Source organism: Marmota flaviventris, chromosome 6 (assembly GCF_047511675.1).
Source record: "Marmota flaviventris isolate mMarFla1 chromosome 6, mMarFla1.hap1, whole genome shotgun sequence".
NCBI classification, from domain to species: domain Eukaryota; kingdom Metazoa; phylum Chordata; class Mammalia; order Rodentia; family Sciuridae; genus Marmota; species Marmota flaviventris.
In genome coordinates, this window is record NC_092503.1 from 117,119,927 (window position 1) to 117,131,125 (window position 11,199).

General features: G+C 55.1%; 1 protein-coding gene across 1 annotated transcript; it reads left to right on the forward strand.

Annotated features, from left to right (window-relative positions):
- The first annotated feature begins 347 nt into the window (after positions 1-347).
- On the forward strand, positions 348-11,199 carry Bnip5 (BCL2 interacting protein 5). The gene is made up of 11 exons (XM_027943555.2): positions 348-942; positions 1,702-1,821; positions 3,744-3,808; positions 4,014-4,263; positions 5,198-5,329; positions 6,259-6,320; positions 6,490-6,718; positions 7,264-7,395; positions 8,451-8,515; positions 9,335-9,598; positions 11,071-11,199. Exons 1-11 carry the CDS (start codon positions 348-350, stop codon positions 11,104-11,106), a joined length of 1,950 nt encoding a protein of 649 aa, XP_027799356.2. The 3' UTR covers positions 11,107-11,199.

Consider the following 11,199-nt stretch of genomic DNA (forward strand, 5'->3'; position numbering starts at 1 on the left):
CTGTAACAAAATTCCACTAACCCAGTGGCTTTGGGACAACCTGGATTGTCTGCAGAGTCCAAATCCAGAGTCCAAAGTCAGTGGACTGAATGAAGGCGAGGGTGGGGCCCTGTCCTCCGGGGAGGCCCTCCAGGTGCCCCTGACCAGCCGTGAGGTCTGGTTGTGTCTTTCTCCTAGAGGTTGTTGAGGACTTTAAGCAGGACAGCAGCTTTGGGAAAGTGTCACCTGGAGGGGCTGACACGGGCCACAGGAGCGGCAGGTTGCGTGGGTCTGTCAGCACTGTTAGCTGACCTTGCCATCTCCCTCTGGCCTTTCCTAAAGGGACTATTTGTTTTGGTTGTAGCCCGATGGAGACCCCAAGGGGACCACAGAAGCCCTTGGCATGTAGGAGAGCCCAGTCTCTGGACAGGCCTCAGGCGCCCAGGAAGGACTCTGGGTCGGGTCAGTGCAACTGCCGGTGCCTCTCCTTTTCCACCACTCCCTGCCGGAGGCCCCTTCGCCGCACGTCCAGCGACGGGGCCAGACACTCTGGGATCCCAGCTCAGTCTGCAGAGGCCCAGGGCACCGTCACCATAGCCCTCACCCTGGAGGAGATGAGGGGGCTTCACCCCAGTGAGCAGAGGCCCCAGCAAGACGCCAAGAAGGACAAGGCCCAGAGGCGGGCCCAGCAGGGGTGGCTGAAGGCCGTGCTGAACTTCTTCCTGAGGACAGGCCCAGAGGAGCCCAGAGAAAAGGCCAGCAAGAGGCCCAAGGGGAAGGAGGAGTCCACAGAACCCCCGGACGGCCCAGGAGAGCCGGCCCTCAGGACGAGAGCCCGCGACAAGAAAGCCAGTCGCAAGAAACACAGTCACAGGAAGCACGATGCTGAGGACCCGGAGGCAGGGCTGCCCAGGACAGAGGCTGCCTCCGCAGAGGAGGCTGACCTGGGCCCAGCTGGCAAGGGTGAGCGGACGCCTCTTGCTAGTGACCCCTGCTCCACCCCAGGGTGCTCTCAGCTCCGTGGCTGAGGACCTGAGGTCAAATCCCTGGAGGGGCTTCTGTTTCCCCACCGGGTGGCCTGGGGTTGGTGACTCTCCCCTCTGAGCCTCCCTTTTTTTTTTAAATCCACAAAATGGAGATAAAATATACTATCTCACGGAGCAGCCGTGACCCCTGTGAAAGTGCTCAGTGAGCGGAGTCATTATTAAGCACTATTGAGTTTGAAGATCACAAATGGGAAGGTGGGGGCGGGGAGCATGTCTCTCCCCCCTGGTCCCTATCTGGCCACCAGGGTGCTCCTTCTAGACTTTGGTTCTTGAATGGGCTTGAGCCAGTGGCCGTCCCCTCCAGAGCCTTTTCTTCCTTTTGTGTGAAATTAGAGTTCTGGTCTCTGAGGTGACTTCCTAGCCCGACTCCTAGGATGCTGGGGTTGAATGTCACCCATACCTGGAGGGAAATGGTGCTTTGCCTTTTTTTTTTAATGGGGAGAAGAGCCTCCAGGGAGATACCCGATTAGAGGGGGACAATTGAGAGGGACGCCTGGGTGGAGGTGGCCTCTTGGCAGATTTCAGATTCTTGGGTTAAGCTCCCAGATGGCAGCCACAGGGCCTCCTGTGCAGCCAATTCTGTGCTGTTTTCTCAAATGGATTCAGAAAGTCACAGGAACGTCACCCACGTGTCCACTCCCACGCTCACGCCCACCGACTTTCATCTCTATTCCAGGCGGACACGATTCTTATCTGCACCCGTCCTTGCCCATCGAAGTGGGTGGTGCCGGCTTCTCAGACGTTTCTCCCCAAGCCGCGGGTCCCCAGCCAGAAGAGCACCTCAGGAAGCTCGACCGTGAGTCCATCAATAGTGTCCTTTCGGTCTGTGGTCAGGGTGGCTGTCACCAAGTGAGGTAGAAGGCTCTGCGTGGTCACCGAGATCTCGGATCTCAGTGGCTGATTTCTCTTGCTTCTTCTGCGGCTTCTGGCCACATTTGCTTATTTTAAGAGTCTCACAGAAGGGAGTCTGGGGATTTGGAAAGGCTGTTGGCAGAAGCTCCTGCCTTATGTGTTAACGAGTGTGGGACTTTGTTTTTAGTCTCTCAAAGTTTATTTTATTTAAAAAATATATAGAACAGTAGGGACCGGGGGTGCAGCTGGGTGGCAGAGACCTCGCCTTGCATGCAAGGGGCCCTGGGTTCAGTTCCCAGCACCCCACACAAAAATAAAAACGAACTAAATAGAGAAATAAATAAATTAAATTAAAATATATTGAAGCGTGGTGAGAACATTTCAATGCACGCTTGTATTCCCACAGTTGTCTGGCTGTGGGCTTCAGAGGTGTAGGTATGTATGATTTTGTTGTGGAACCATTTTAGAACAAAATGATCCTTCATCTCTAAAGACTTAAACCCGCATCGCTAAGAAATAAGGGTGGTGCCCTAGGCACCTACAATATCATTATTGCTTCTTATAAATCAAAAATGACCCCCTGTTCATCTAATTCCCTGTTAAAAATGGCCATATTTTAAAAAGCTAGAAAATGGAGCCAAGTCTGTGCTGTTTTCTCAAATGGATTAAGAAAATCACGGGAACAGTCACCCATGTGTCATCTGTCAAAGAATAGCTAGCAGACATTGAGCTAGTTATTGTGTAGGGTATTTAGTTATTTCACAGCTAATTATTTTCTCACCCTGGAGGGAATCAGCTGATTGATTGAGGAAATGAACTAGAAGCCAAATGGGATTCATGAGTGAGAGGGAAGTGACTGAGGGGTGAGAGAGATCCACAGGTGGCCCAGGGGGCCTGTTTCCATCTCCTGTGTAAACCCCTCGGCTGGCAGCCAGCAGAGGACAGTCTGGGAACACTGCCCTTGAACAAGGTCACCAAAGGAAATAATTTCCATCGTTTGTGGCTCCTCCTTAATGATTTGGGCTTTGGGCCAAGAGCTAGACACAGTGGCGCACGCACACCTGCAATCCTAGCGGCTCTGGAGGCTGAGGCAGGAGGATTGCAAGTTCAAGGCCAGCCTCAGCAATTCACTGAGATCCTGGCTCAAAATAAAAAATAACATAAAAAGGCTGGGGATGAGGCTCAGTGGTTAAGCGCCCCTGGGTTCCATCCCTGGTACCAAGGAAGGAAGGAAGGAAGGAAGGAAGGAAGGAAGGAAGGAAGGAAGGAAGGAAGGAAGGAAGAGGGGGCTGAGATATAGTGGAGGCATCCATAGGTCTGTGCTACACATCCTGATGTCCTTCTTTTCTTCTCCTTAGTTAGAATAGGGAATTATCATTTTCCCCACTTGAATTTTGCAGGGTGGAGGAAGGTCAGTATTAGGCTTGCAAAGTGTTTCCAAGCCCTGCCCCTCATTGGATGGCCTCTAACGGAGGCAGAACAGGGATTATGTCAACATTACACAAGGAAAGAGAAGAAGGCCCAGGGAGGGTAAGAGACTTAGCCAAGGTCACACAGCTCGCTGAACCCAAAGTAGATGTTCACAGATTTGTTAGTAGGGCATAAGTGGAATGCCTGGAAGGCTGACTTGAAATTTCCTGCATATAATATCATGCTTTGGGGCAGAATCCTTCCCTTGGGGATCCTCCCACTCTCACTCAGGACAGCTCCTGGAATGTGGTGCTTTCCCCCTTCCAACCTGAGGAGCTGTTTTGAGAGGCCCCTCCCCTGATCCAGAAGGCCCGAGCTGGTCTCATGTCCAAGAGGGTCGTGGAAAGTGCTCTTTGTGCATTTGGAGAAGGTGACAGGGCATGTGCTCTCTTCCAGAAGATGCTGTCATCCAGAGGATCGTGGAATTGCTCAAAAAAGTGGGAGACCAGTGGGAGGAGGAGGTGAGGGGCGAGCATCTGCTTCTCCTGGTTCCAGCCCCACCTGTTCCCGTCTGCCCTTGCGCTGTCTGAAGCCTCCATCTGCTTCTCTGGCTCAGTGCTCCCCCTGGCCCCCCCACAGTGCTTGGCTGCTCCCCAGTTTTCCTGGGAAGCTCTCCTTCTCTTGGTACTTAGGGGCCTGACTCAGTTTCTGTTTTCTTTCCAGCAGCAACTTCAAGTCCCTCAGCCAGAGGTGGTTCCTCAAAACCCCTCCCCGATCTGCAAGAGGAAGTCCCAGGAAAGAAAATCCAGCCTCAGGAGAGCCTTTTCTCTCAAGAAGTACGGCCCCGGACCCGAGGAGTCCAGGAGAGCAGGGGCTGCTGATGTCCCCAGTGCAGAGGCCCGGCCACCCAAGAAGTCCAGCTTTCTGCCTATGTGTGTCGTCGGTAGCCACCGGTCCTCCGTCTCCAGCAGCCCTGGTGAGCAGACTCTGGCAGTTGCCATAGCAACCCTGCAGCTGCCTCCGCCTCTGGAACCTTCCCAGGGCTGGGATTGGCTGCTGGAGGGCCGCGGTCTTTCCTGAGCAGTGTGGGACGGGCTGCAGAGGACAGGAGGAACCCCAGCAGGCCACCGCTCCTCTCTCAGGTCCGGAGCCCACTCAGCCCTCCAGGGCACTGTGTTGGAGGACCCGCCATTCACGCCTCTGCAGCCTCCGCCTCCTCCTGCTGGGGGGGTGGGGAGGCGCAGGATGTTCAGGAAGGGGCTGGAGCAGGGAGGCAGGGCGCCTGAGCGGTGCTTTCCGTGTCCTCCCATGTCTCTGTCCTCACAGCCATCTTAGGAATTGAGGTTATTGTCCCCATCTTACAGATGACAGAATGGGGCTTAGGGAGGCAAGGTCGTGTTCAAGGTCACCTGACTCATTAGCGGTGGAGTCAGAGCTAGCAGGAGAAAGGATCAGACAGATTGGTCCTTCCTGGGGGTCGGAGAGGACCAGCCTCATAGGGGGTGCTGGACCAGGGGATTACTGCCCAGAGAGGAATGGGTGGTGCTCAACACCAAGGAGTGGTCCAGAGGTGGGCACCAGGCCCCCGGGGAGGGAGCTTTAGGCAGAGTGATTCTGCCACAGAATTAGGCCCCTTCTCTCTGGGGATCAAGTGAACACGGTGGAGGGGTGGAGCCCAGGGAGGGAGGCAGGGCCTCCAAACCAGGAAGGCCCGCTCTCTGAAGGCACAAAGGCTTGGAGCTTGGTCTGGGCCAGTAACCCTGGGACACAGCCCAGCGCCCAGCTCCCCTGAGTGGCAGCAGGGCTTCAGGGCCAGCTGCCAAGGCGCCACCTCAGAGTCAGGGCCAGGTCCTGGCCTCTCCGATCCCTGAGACCCAACAACACCCCGACCATTCCGTTCTGCTTCCCAGGCTTGGAAGAACCCGAGGTCCACGAGGCCCTGTCTGCAGATGGGGAGGGCCCAAGTCCTTCTGAACCGCCCACCCACGCCAGATGCCAGGGACCCGTAGAGGAGCTGCCGCTGGACGGGGCCTCAGAGTCCAGTCAGTATCCTGCCCCTTTCCACAGAGACCCCTCGGGAAAATGCTGGTCTGACTCTTTCACTTGCAGAAGAGAAACTGAGGCTGAGAGAGGCAGTGTCCTGCCCAGACTTCCCATAAGAGCCGCCTCGGGGCCCAGGGCCCAGGCCTGGACCAGGCTCCTGTTACGTGCTCTCTTAAGCATCCCAACCATCCACAGCTGCAGTGAGGACACGCATGTGGCCGAGGCAGCCAGTGGGCGATGGAGGAAAGCGCTGCCCGTGGCAAGGGCTCCACAGATGGTGTGAGCTTTAGGCCCTGCTTTCAACCTGAGTTCTGACCCCTTCCAGTTCTATGAAAGTGGACAGATTGCTTCATCTCTGACTCAGTTTTCTCATCTGTGAGATGGGCTGATCACAGAATCTTCTTCCTGGGGTTTCTAGAAGTTCTAAATGAATTCAGGCCTACGAGGCCTTCAGGGCAGCCCCTGCTCACATCCAATTCATGTCAGCGGGGTCCGTTGTTATTAGGTGGGCCAGCTTGGGAACAGAAAAGGATAGGGAGAGGGTGGGGCGGGGGGGCGCTGTTGTGACTTTACTGTTGGCAGCCAGGCCTGGGCTTGTATCATGGTCAGTTCTGAGCAGCTGAAGATGCTGAAAATACCTTTAGGATCTCTACTTTTGCTGCCCAGCCTGCCCGGAAGGGAATTGGGAAGGCCCGGCTCTTCCGAGATGAGGGGGTGCAGGGTGAGGGGTGTGGGGAGCAGGCCCAGGTGCCTTCTCAAGAGTCCAGAGGCCCTGGTTGGTGAAGGAGAAAGGAACTTGTTCCCAGGAAGCCAGCTCTGCCTTCTGAGGAAGAGGTTCACCAAGAGGTTCACCCAGGGAGCCCTGGGGTGGACGACATGGAGGCTGAGCTCAGAAGACTTCTCTAAGCACTTTGGTCTTTTTTTTTAGACAAATTCATCCAGAAGATCCTTGCCCTACTCCAAGATGCCGAGGAGCAGGAAGGAGAGCAGGTGAGGACCCCACGCTGCCCCTCCGCTCCTTTCAGCCCCCTGCCGGCTCCAGACCACCCTCACTGCTCTTCTTGGGGTCCCCCTCTCCAGCCCGAGGGTCTCTTTCCCCAGCTCACCTGCAGTCTCCTCAAGTCAAGGCCCCACTCACTTTCCCTCCCCTCCCCCACAGCAACCCCAAGTGCAGGAGGTGGAGGTGACTGTGGAGAACCCGGCCCCAGTCTGTAGGAAGAAATCCCAGGAGAAGAAGTCCAGCCTCCGGAGAGCCTTTTCCCACAAGAAGCACAGCTCCAAGGAGCCCAGGAGGGCAGGGACCGCCCCAGAGGCCGGGGCACCCAAGAGGCCCAGCTACCTGCCCTTGTGTGTGGGTGGCCACCGGTCCTCCATCTCCAGCAGCTCGGGTGAGCAGGCCTGGCGTTGCCATAGTAACAGAGGCTTCCTGGAGGGCAGGGGTGGCCTCTGTGTGGCCACGGCCATCTTGCCTTCTGCTGTCTGCTCTGGGCAGAGGAGGGGTGTGGGGTGCAGAGGAGTGAGGACCACCGGTAGGTAGACAGGGGTTCCTTGGCATTTATAGAGTGCCTACTGTATGCTACTGTCATGCATATCTCATGTAACCTGCTCACAGCCCAGGGGGGTCCGGCTTAGGGCCCCCAATTGACAGATGGAGAAAGTGCAGTTTGGACAGAAACCCGGGCTTCTTTCCTCAATTGCTTCATTCCGGATCGTGGGGAGGCCGAGGGCTTGGTGTGTGGAAGGAGTTAGTTCTCTGGAGAGAGCAAAGGGAGCTCTGTGAACTCCTCCTCGCAGGGCGGGGTGGTCAGGGGACTTCCTGAGGACCCGGGGAGCAGGGCCCAATGACCATAGCTTCTGGCGGGCCTGGATGCAGCTCTGTGTTGGGGGATCTGATTTGGGTGCAAAACACTCACCCCGATTCTTTTGCCCTTAGATCCAGAGCATCCCGAGTTCCAGGAGCCTTTGGCTGCCGAAGGGGGAGCATCTGGGTTCCCAGCAGCGTCCTCCCAGACCAGAAGCCTCACGCCAGCAGGAGGATCCCCGCCGGAGGACACGTGTGAATCTAGTTAGTGCCACCTGCTCTCAGCTGGGCCGGCTTCCTGGGTGCTTCTCCTCTGCATGGACTCACAGGCTGAATAGGGAGCAGTTCCCAGGAGGGAGCAGAGGGGCAGCTGGGAACCACCCAGGAGACCCCGGAGCAGGGCAAGGGCAGGGCTCAGGTGGAGAGCACTAGGCTGTTCTTCGAGCTGGAACTTGACCTCCTCACATGGTCACGTGAAATCCTAGCTTGCCCTGGTCTCCGGGGGTGATATCCTGGCAATCAGGCTCTCCACGGGGGGGGGGGGGGGGAGCCCCGATTTGTGGCCTTTGTAGATTTTGGTTGTATCAATAATCCCTGTGGCCGATTTCCAGCTGCCAACCGTTTGCAATGACTGCTCCATCAGTTTCTGCACAGTTACAGTGACCTCCGTGTGAGGCGCCCAGGCCACCACGCCACTAACCTGGGTGGGTGGGGGCGTCCCTGCTGCCACAGGAACCATGGTGTGTCCCCTGCTTGCATTCTGATCAGCTACTTTTATTTTTCTTTATTTATTTGTTTTTGGCACCAGGGATCGAACCCAGGGACACTTAACCACTGAGCCACATCCCCAGCTCCTTTTTTTTTTTTTTTTTTTTTAAATTTAAGTCAGTGTCTCTCTGAGTTGCTTAGGGCCTTGCTCAGTTGCTGAGGCTGCCCTTGAACTTGCAATCCTCCAGCCCCCTGAGAGGGGACTACAGGCATGTGTCACTGTGCCCTGCTGATTAGCTGCTGCTTTTAGTCCAAGCTTCCAATCCTGACATTGGGATGCCTCGGTTTTCCCATCTGTCAAATGGAGCTGGATGTGGTGATAGGGGAGGCAGCACAGGTCAGAGGCCCTTCTATTTCTCTGGAGCAAATAAAGCTCCTTCACGCCAGTGCTGGTTTAAGGAAAGACTTTCTTTGCCTGTCATAACTCATCTGTGTGCCATGTTTTAAGATAATGTACTATTTATACTGGGGGACGGTTGCTGCAGCGTTTGATTGTGGGGACCGGGGTGTCAGCCCACATGCAGTTCCTCACCGTCCCTTCTTTTCCCTAGAGGAGGGCATCATCTGCACGCTAGTGGAGCTGCTCCAGGAAGTGGATGGCGAGCTGGGGGACCAGGTGAGCACCCCTCAGCCCTCCCCAGGTCTCATCTACCCACTCTGGGACCTGGGTTGAGTCCCCATCTCTGGGTGATCTTAGACATGTCTCTTTACCTCTCTGAGCCTCAGTGTCCTCTTTTTTAAAATGGGGGATAATTATCTACTTGACCAAGTTTATTGCCTACAGAGAAAATGCCAGAATGCAGGAGGTGAGGCAGTGTCTGTTTAAAATATCACAGTGCTCAGTGGCTCCTCCCCCACCAGCTAAGACCTTCCTAGTTCAGATCTTCAGCCCTTGTCCCATCACCCTGCAGGCCTCCTTGTGCCCATGTCCCTCCGGCCCCTGGGACCTCCTCTTCTGCAAAGTCCCACCCCGTCCCAGGTCTCATTCCCCATCAGTGTATCCTGGGATCACCTAACAAATCAGCTCTCTGTACCCAAGTCCTTGTCTCTGGTCAGCTTGGGGGGAACCCCAGCTCCCATATATCAGCATGAAGAAGTAACTGGCTCAAGGAGCCTTGGGGTGGTGCTGGGACTCACCTAACATCCCTGCACTAGACGTTTTACAGACAAGGTCTCCATCCTCCCACGGATCCTGGGGGTCAGGGATATTACTCTCATTTTACAGATGACCCCACTGGCTCAGGAGGTCACAACTAATCAGGGTCAATTCTGTGTCTAGAGACCTGTGGACAGGTCTGGATGTGGGGCAGCAGGGGAGGCGGGGGAACTTAACTGAGGGGAGCTCACCAGGGCCACGAAGGGCCCACCCTGGCTACGGGGCTGGGGACGGTCCCTGTGGGCAGCACTAATGGCCTGATTTCATTTCTGCTTCCAGATTGGGCGGCACCCCAGCTTTAAGAGGTTTTTTTACGAGTTCTCGGACTCCACCCTCAGGAAGCTGGTGGCCACCCTGCGCAGACGGAAGACTCACTCGCCCGGTGGGGCCAGGAGCCTCGCCCAGAGACCCTCCCCATATGTCTTTGGCTTGGTCCATAAATTCGCTGGCAGCCACAGCCGCACCATCTGCAGCCTCATGGGCTCCCGAGGCCACTGCGTCCAGCACAACTTCACCCAGTTCCCGTCCAGGGAGGCCCAGCCGGTGAGAGAGGGCGGGGAGACAATGACAAATAGGACAAGGGACGACAGGGCGTGGGCCTCGGGTGGGATCTTCCTGCTCTCTTCTCCCTTGTGTACTCTGTTCAGAACTTGCAGGATTCAGATCCAATGTCACCTCCTCACTGAGGCAGTTCTAAAACACGACCCCCTGCCAAAAAAAAAAAAAAAAAAAAAAATCACTGATTTTGCTCCATAATTAGTATGGTCTTTATTCAGCACTGGGCTCCAACTGTAGGTACCTTTGCACATGTTTTAATTAATGACGTCTGCTCCCTTAGCTGGTCTTATTATTTCGTAGGTTCTGCTGCTTGGCTTCCCAGTTCTAGGGTTATAAAATTTAAATAACAAAAAGGGAGGTTCAATTTCAGATAAGGGTGCCTGAGGTAGACCAGAAGGCTCTGAGGGCTGCTCAGGGCTCAGGAGTGCAGGTGTTTGAGGGAAGAGTGGCTTCACCCTCTGGTGGCCTCTGATCAGCAGGTCTCCCGTCCCCTTTTCCAAGGTCCTTCAGATTGCCCGCTTACTGTCACTCCACCCAGACTGAGTGACAGTAGAAGCTACTGAGCGAAGGTGTGATTTTGGAAAAAGCAGATGTTGTCTTTGTTGGTCTTGGACAAACCGGCCCAGAACTGCTAGCTGGAGGTCCCTTGGGAAAGCAGACCTTTTTGCAGTGATGTCACCGTCACTCAAAATGCATCTGTCATCGGTCATCCTCTCTTGGAGTTGCCTTTAGAAGCCCCTGGAGAGGGCCCTCTAGAGGGCCAGTCTTACTGCGTGGCAGTTGCGTCTTACCAACGCTCTGCTCCATGTGGCTGACTTTCCTGGTGGTGACTCCTTGTGACCTTAGACCTCTCTTCTCAGCCTCACTGTCTTCTCTGGAGAATGGGAGTGGGATGTTCTGGAGAATTTGCTCTCTAGGGTGGGCTAGGGAATGGCTCATACAGAATGATCTCAGTTCTTTGTCAAAGATACTGTGGGAAGATGGGTTCTGACATCCTCAGTAGCCCTAAACCCGTCCTCTGGTTTCACTCACTGTTCATTCATTCATCCTTCATCCAACCGGCAAGTATTAAACTCAATCAGCAGATATTGACAGGGACCTGTGTGCTTCGCTGTGCTAAGGGCTGCGAGGTGCTCGGGAAGGTTCTGCCTTTCAAGGACTTCACGTGCTCATGGAAAAGAAAATGTTGACTGATGACGACATTAAGTAGCAATCAGAAGCCAGAGTGTCAATGAAGCCAGTTGGTCCTGGGAGGCTTCCTGAGAGTTGAGGCTGAGGAGGCTGTAGTGAGAGGGAGGATAGGTCAGCTCTGGAGGCAGGAGGGGCTACAGGAGCAAGGACCCAGAGGTGGAGTTCTTGCTGGGTGTTGGTGGACAGCAGGTGGTTTACTGTTTGCAGAGAGGGGCCGACACAACATTGAGGTATGGCTAAAACTTCTGTCCTTCTTCTCTTCCCAGAACATGCCAAGTCCTGAGTGTCAAAGTCCAGATTGAAAGCTGTGCCTTATGCTCAAATTCCCTCGAACTAACAAAATGATTGGCAGCTTCCACTGGAGGCCCTGAGATGCTCCGTGACGCCCTGATCTG

Excerpts from the sequence above, each read along its gene's own strand:
- Bnip5 (XM_027943555.2), top strand. The coding sequence starts at position 348 with ATGGAGACCCCAAGGGGACCACAGAAGCCCTTGGCATGTAGGAGAGCC. Across the intron at positions 6,321-6,489 it reads AGGAGCAGGAAGGAGAGCAG|CAACCCCAAGTGCAGGAGGT; the intron begins GTGAGGACCCCA and ends CCTCCCCCACAG. Across the intron at positions 7,396-8,450 it reads GGAGGACACGTGTGAATCTA|AGGAGGGCATCATCTGCACG; the intron begins GTTAGTGCCACC and ends TCTTTTCCCTAG.